This window comes from Hemibagrus wyckioides, linkage group LG10 (assembly GCF_019097595.1).
Source record: "Hemibagrus wyckioides isolate EC202008001 linkage group LG10, SWU_Hwy_1.0, whole genome shotgun sequence".
Classification (NCBI taxonomy): domain Eukaryota; kingdom Metazoa; phylum Chordata; class Actinopteri; order Siluriformes; family Bagridae; genus Hemibagrus; species Hemibagrus wyckioides.
Genome location: NC_080719.1, coordinates 18,140,686 through 18,148,527, shown reverse-complemented (window position 1 = coordinate 18,148,527; position 7,842 = coordinate 18,140,686). Strand labels below are relative to the sequence as shown.

At 37.7% G+C, this 7,842-nt stretch overlaps 1 protein-coding gene across 1 annotated transcript; it reads left to right on the top strand.

Moving 5' to 3' along the window:
* Positions 1 to 4,331: 4,331 nt before the first annotated feature.
* On the top strand, positions 4,332 to 7,555 carry si:ch211-1a19.2 (uncharacterized protein LOC100142650 homolog). The gene is made up of 3 exons (XM_058400440.1): positions 4,332 to 4,516; positions 4,601 to 4,674; positions 6,481 to 7,555. The coding sequence occupies exons 1-3, from the start codon at positions 4,476 to 4,478 to the stop codon at positions 6,810 to 6,812; spliced, it is 447 nt and encodes a 148-aa protein (XP_058256423.1). The 5' UTR covers positions 4,332 to 4,475; the 3' UTR covers positions 6,813 to 7,555.
* Positions 7,556 to 7,842: the final 287 nt, after the last annotated feature.

Genomic DNA, 7,842 nt, shown 5'->3' with positions numbered 1-7,842 from the left:
TCTCCTTGAAGTAGTTTCAGTTCCTTTAAGTCCATTCAATGAACCTGAGGGCTGGATGAAACCTGAGGGTTTATCAGTAGTCGGAGATCATCTGTGTTGTCATACAGACAGTCCATCCTACAAGCTCACATCACAACACGGATTTGTGGAGCTCGATATGATTCCCAAAGTCACTCTGTTTTTTTTCCTCTGTATCACTTTGCACTGTGAGTACCAGCTTTCTTGTTGTGTTGACATCAGATCAGTGTAAATGCTTTATTATAGTCTGCTGATGATTTGTTGCTGATTTAATCAGGGTAGTTCTCATGTTCTTCGTAGTGGTTATGATTATGTAATGACTTTTACATAACAGAATAATATAATGACAGTTGATCTGGGATCTCATGATATAATTATCTACACCGAAACACCTCAGGCATATTTTTCTAAACAAATTGTATATATTTGGAAACAATTATATATTAAGCCACACACAAATAAAAAAATATTTAAACACTTTTCCCTTTGCTAGTACAGATAATTTTATTTATTAATTAATATATTTTTTTTGTTATTGTTGTTATACTGTTGTTATTTTACTTTTTATTCTCAGTAAAAATAAAACTTCTTTTATTCTAGTTTTATTCTATTTTAATTTTTTATTTTTATTTCTTATGATGGTCAAAAAGTCTAGGGTAATTTGACAACTGAAATCTGAATTCGATGGTATGATATAAACAGAAGTGTGATTTATTTGCGAGTACAGATCTTGTGTGAAGTTTCAGGATCATTCCTACAAAGGCACTGTGTAATTCTGTCCCCACAATGGGGAAAAAACAAAAACAAAAAGAAAAAAGCACACTGCAACACACTTTAATAGCTAAAATGTGTCCAGTTGCTTTCTATAGTCATTGTGTCAGTGGAAAGTCCTTACAGGGATCGTATGATAAGTGTGTGTGTGTGTGTGTGTGTTTATGCATGTCTTCTAGGCTTTTTATGGCAAACCTCCACAGGCATCTCAGTGAAACGAGGCAAAAACGTCACCCTGACCTGCCCACTGAGGCCCAATAAGAAGATTGGGATAATGACCTGGTATAAGCAGAATCCTGGTCAAGGTGTACAACTGCTGCTGATCTACAACTTCACTGTGCCGCCTCATGTGCGCTACGGTATAGGAATTAACACACACAGATATGTGGTGTTACTTCAGAAAAGACACAGAGCCTATCATCGTTTACGGATCATCAGTGCTGCAGAAAATGATGCAGCGACTTATTACTGTGGATATTCTGAAAAAAACGGAGACAATGAAAAACGTGGCTGAGGTTCAGCTGATAAAAAAGAGAAGAGGAAGATAGCTTTGTGTATGAGATTACACAGACCTTTAGGCACGGCTGATATTTTTTTATATTTTGGTAAATATTTGCTAACTTTGAGACTTATAGAGTCTTTTCATTAGCCTTATATCATTATTTCCTACATTACATTTTCTTGATTTTTTTTCTACTGATCTGATTTTATATTCAGACCGATCAACATCATTGATTTTATTGACTCATTGAATAAACACATGTGAATAAAAACACTGTATTGTGTCTCTAGTGTCTCTCTTGTGGTTAAAGTAAACCAACTTCATAGCTAACCCTCATCTTGCTAGCTATAATTCAGCTTGCTAAGTAACCCTCACTTGCTAACTAATCCTTCCATCCATCCATTGTCTATACCCGCTTTTATTCCTAATTAGGGTCACAGGGATCTGCTGGAGCCTATCCCAGCACACATTGGGCGAAAAGCAGGGGTACACCCTGGACAGGTCACCAGTCCATTACAGGGCCACACATATAGACAGACAACTACAGACACTCACACTCACTCCTATGGGCAATTTAGAATCACCAATCAACCTAATGTACATGTTTTTGGAGTGTGGGAGGAAAACCAGAGTACCTGGAGTAAACCCACACAAGCACTTGCGAACATGCAAACCACACAGAAAGGCCCCTGCCTGTTTGAACCCGGGACCTTCTTGCTGTGAGGCAACAGTGCTAACCACTAAGCCACTGTGCTGCCCTGCTAACTAACCCTCAGCTTGCTAACTATCCTTCAGCTTGCTAACTAACCCTCAGCTTGCTAACAATCCTTCAACTTGCTGACTAACCCTCAGCTTGCTAACTATCCTTCAGCTTGCTAACTAACCCTCAGCTTGCTAACAATCCTTCAACTTGCTGACTAACCCTCAGCTTGCTAACTATCCTTCAGCTTGCTAACTAATCCTCAGCTTGCTGACCATCCTTCAGCTTGCTAACTAACCCTCAGCTTGCTAACTAACCCCCAGCTTGCTAACTGTCCTTCAGCTTGCTAACTGTCCTTCAGCTTGCTAGCCATCCTTCAGCTTGCTAACTAACCCTCAGCTTGCTAACTAACCCTCAGCTTGCTAGCTATCCTTCAGCTTGCTAACTAATCCTTAGCTTGCTAACTAACGCTCAGCTCACTAACTAACCATCAGCTTGCTAACTATCTTTCACCTTGCTGACTAACCCTCAGCTTACTAACTAACCTTCAGCTTACTAACTAACCATCAGCTTGCTAACTAAACCTCAGCTTGCTAACTAACCCTCAGCTTGCTAACTGTCTTTCAGCTTGCTAACTATCCTTCAGCTTGCTAGCCATCCTTCAGCTTGCTAACTAACCCTCAGCTTGCTAACTAACCCTCAGCTTGCTAGCTATCCTTCAGCTTGCTAACTAATCCTTAGCTTGCTAACTATCTTTCACCTTGCTGACTAACCCTCAGCTTACTAACTAACCTTCAGCTTACTAACTAACCCTCAGCTTGCTAACTAACCCTCAGCTTGCTAACTAACCTTCAGCTTACTAACTAACCATCAGCTTGCTAACTAACCCTCAGCTTGCTAACTATCTTTCACCTTGCTAACTAACCATCAGCTCACTAACTAACCATCAGCTTGCTAACTATCTTTCACCTTGCTAACTAACCCTCAGCTTACTAACTAACCTTCAGCTTACTAACTAACCATCAGCTTGCTAACTAACCCTCAGCTTGCTAACTATCCTTCAGCTTGCTAGCTAAACATCTCAATATAGGTAAAATAACGATGAATAATAAACCACATGGAATCTTTTAAACACTTTATTTTGAGTATCCCGAGTATCCCGAGGCTTCAGGCTAATCAGTTTTGCCAGTGAGCAGCACTTCCTAACAGACAGAACTTGTTCTTCAGTGAAGTGCTGGCTGCTACAGAGAACTTTCAAGCCAATGAAGCATTTACTTTCAGATCCACCATAATTATATGAGTGTCAGTGTACACATTATCACTACATACAGTATTAGAAAATACAAACTGCACAGCTGCTGCTCTGTAAGCGACACAGCGATGTCCAGTAAGTTCTTCTTTGCAGAAGTAGTTACGGCGGGTGCATCTGGCTCAGCGACAATGCCAACAGCTCTTTCCTGTTTTTTAACAGCTCCCAAGTGCACAACTGTCAGATAAGCTTGTTTTTACTGTATAACTGTCAGATGTCTCTGGAAAACACCAACCACCGCTACACAATGCACATAAACTTCACAGCCAGGCTTCACTGACAGCATAATCTTTATAATAATAATAATAATAATAATAATAATAATTATTATTATTATTATTATTATTATTATTATTATTAATAATAATAATAATAATAATAATATTGTTGTTATTATTATTATAAATAATAATATAATTATAAAAAAATAATAATTTGAATATCTAGTCTACAGTCAGATAGTAGCTTAGAAACAAATGTGGGGCAGGTTCCTTTAAAAGATTTGTGTAATTCATTCATTCATTCGAGGCGACTTACATGTAATTTAACATGTAACATGTAATTACATGTAATTTAACAGCAGATAGGTATCTGTTTGTTCATTTTAATATCAGTAATATCACAAGAGTTTTACAGGATAATGCTGGCAATCACAGAGGTCAGTAGTTTACTGTTTTTGTTTAGTTTTGTTTATTTTACAGGATTTATGTTTCACAGTATAAAAGTGAGGCAGAATGCTAATATACAGATTCAAACATTTAAGAAGCTGGGAGTGATACATGAAGATGGATTATCCGTCTAGACAAATACAAACGAGTTAAACGAATACAGCAAAACAAATAAATAAAAAATCTGGATACAAAGAAGTCAACCCAACTGCAGATGACACAATTACACAAGGGAAAAGAAAACTTTAATGAACTAAGGTGCATTAATTACATTGACATAAAAAGATACAGCAAACCTAGATACACACACACACACACACACAGAGCAGTGATGTGTATATGAGTATGCGAATATATGTATGTCAGTTATTTAGGAGGCTGGATGTTTAGTGGGCTGTGCAACATCACAGCATCCAAACACACACGTGGGAATTCTCGACATAAATAAAGCAGCACTACATCCCACAAGTCTGTGCAGTGTGTGTGAACGCTGAAGTCACACTGACAATGAGAGCAGAAGCCCTGCTTATAGGCCTAATGTTTCTGAGGTAAGGACTGCTATACACAGACAGATCTGATCAACTGAAATCTAACCAGCTTTTGCAGCTTGTGATGATTTTTCTGTCTCACAGCTTGAGTCAAGGAGAGCAAACGGACACTAATAAAATGATTTCATTTAGTCCTGGTGTTCAACTCTTTGTTAAAGGTAAGAAATGTACATTTATTATTTATTTAATTCCTTTTTTTTATTTTCATTGATTTTACCTGTATATAATATTTGCATTTTATTTTTGTTTTCTGCACATGAGGCACGTGGTTTTATTTTTTCACATCACATGTGGTGCAGGCGTTTTTATTTTCACACAAAATTAAATTGCATTTTGTTTTTTTATTTTTTCATTTAACTTCATTTAATGTTACATCCCAGGAAACAACTTCAGATTCTACATCCATTTTCCAAACATTACATTTTGGTTGTAGGAACATTGTTTCGAAATGTTTTCTTGTAATTATTATAATGTTATTAATGTTATTGAGTAGTTCCTTTACCTATACTTACCTTTTTGCACCCAGATAATTTATTTATTTGGAGAGAAAACTGACTTTTTCACATTTACAGCGTCTAGATTCATTTTTCAAACATGATGCTCTCACAGCATGAAGGTCCTGGGTTTGAATCCTGGGTTCGAACAGGCAGGGGAGTTTGCATGTTGGGGAGTTTGTGTGGAGTTTGCATGTTCTCCATGTGCCTGCGTGGGTGTACTCCGGTTTCCTCCCACAGGAAGAAGGCACCTAAAAACATGTACATTAGGTGGATTGGTAATTCTAAATTGCCCATAGGTGTGAGTGTGTGTGGTTGTCTATAAGTGGCCCTGTGATGGACTGGCGACCTGTCCTGCCTTTTACCCAGTGTGTGCTGGGATAGGCTCCCCATGACCATAATTAGGAATATAGCGGGTATAGACAATGGATGGATGAATAATTATTTGTAACATATTACTGACATGACCTGCCACCTGTTCATCTTTTCTAGTGACTGTGAAGTATACATGGTACAATGCAGCTTGAAGTGATTTTTCCAGAAAGGTTAATGAATGTGGATTTGTGCCACAGCACATGGCATAGCAGCCTCAGTGTTAGGGTCCAGGATCCCTGCTGTAGATTCAGTCATGACCGTCAGATTACTGTCTTTTTGGGTTCTCTCAAGGTTCTCTGTTTTTGTTTTTGTTTCCACCTCCTAAATTCCTGCTGCTGGGTAGATGACATCTTAGCATGTGATAATATCTTAAATCTAGACAAATCTATCTACTATTTTTATTATAAGATTATAATACATTTTTTTTTTTTTACTGTTTTTAAGTCTTCAATTTTCTCATTCTATAAAATAAATGCTTAAAATCAGCAAAATAATCTGCTAATGGAGCAAGAGAATTTATGTAGAAGTAAGATGACTAGACATTGGCTTAAGAATCTTATAATTTGGTTTACTTTAATCTTATAAGAAGTGTGAGTGTGAGTATGGTGTTCTTGTGATGAACTGGTTTTCCCTCCAGGATGTATTCCACTTCCTCCATAATTCTGTGTAATTTCATTTCTTCGATAATTCTCCGTGTTTGTCCACGATTTTCAGAAAAACTTTTCAAAATGACCGCAGATTTTGCGGCCTAAACGTCTCATGTTATGTCACCACAGCACACATTCAACCATAGCCATCTTAGAGTCACGTGTGTTGAGTCTTTACACGTGTCTTAACTGTTGCTAGTTTAAAAGAAGAATCCTGTGTCTGCAATTTCACCAATCTGAGTAAAGAAAAGTACAAAATTAAGCATTTTTGGCCACAACAATCACAAAACTTGTTGAAATCCTGGAGGAACTGATTCTCAGCTCACACACATTCGCCTCTGATCCACTATGACCTTCTAGTCTTACCACTATGATCTTCTAGTGAAACTGTTGTTGTTCTTTGTTGTACTTATAGATTTTGCTCTTAAATAATAATTCTATCACACAGGTATTCACGTCAAGACCGTGGCTCCCAAACTCCAAATCATGCTACCGTTTGAACTTTGGATGGAGACGACCGATGCCTCCGTACTTATGTGTATCATCACAGGATTACACACCAGCATACCAATCATCACTTGGAAGATTAATAATTCCACAGTGTTACAAAAACACACCGTCATTGATGTGTTTAAGGAGGCTGATGGCACGTTCACTGCTTTAGGGCTCTTCTACCCCTCACCAGGTTACAAGCTGAAACGTGATGATGTTTACAGATGTGAAGTCGAGCAAAACGGAATCATTTACCATGAAGAAGTTTCTCTGTCTTACTGTGAATAGACACTGAGATGTCATGTGATGCATTTTGTACTCTTTGGATTGTTTGGGACTGTGTGAAGGACCTACTCGGGGTTGCCAGGTCTGCGTTTTCCTGTGGTTACTTTCTATACCGATTTATACAACTCTAATAGATGGATATTTAAACCACATACTCAATATCTTTATTTGTGTATTTAATAGTTGCAATAATATTCTGTAAAACCAATTAAAGACCTTGTTTTTAGGATATAATCTTTTAGAATAAGGCATAAAATCTTCTTGTAAATATCACAATATACACTAACTATCCTCTTTAATAAGAAAGAGTGTCAACAGCTTTTCACCCCAGTTTTATGTCCAGTATAGCTGTTCTAGACATTTTGTTTGATCTGAGATTCTTTTTTGTTCATCACGGTTGTAAAGAGTGGTTATTTGAGATACCACAGCCTTGCTGGTAGCTTTGACCAGTCTGACTGTTCTCCTCTGACCTTTCTCATTAACATGGTGTTTCTGTCTGCAGTGCTGCTGCTCACTGGATGGATTTTCTTTCTTTTTGCATTATTGTGTTTATACTCATCCTCATACATGAAAATCTGTCTGTTTCTAAAATACTCAAACCAGCCTGTCAGACACCAACAAAGTACAACATTTTATTTTCCCTCATTCCTATGTTTGCACTATAACTCTTGACCTGTAATCCGCATGATTTTTTAAGCTGCTGCTAGATGATTAACTGCATGAATAAACACGTGTAGGTGTTCATATTTAATTGTCCGCTGAGTGTATTAGGCAATCATGATTTTATTGTTTAATAAAAAGAAATGGTATTTCCTGATGGCTGTGGCCTCGTTCAGCAGGATAATGTGCCGTGCCACAAAGCAAAAATGGTTCAGGAATGGTTTGATGAGCACAATAGCGAGTTTGATGTGTTTATTTGGCCTCCACATTCCCCAGATCTCAATCCAATCGAGCATCTGTGGGATGTTCTGGACAAACAAGTCAGATCCATGAAGGCCCCACATCTCAACTTACAGGATCTGCTGCTAACATC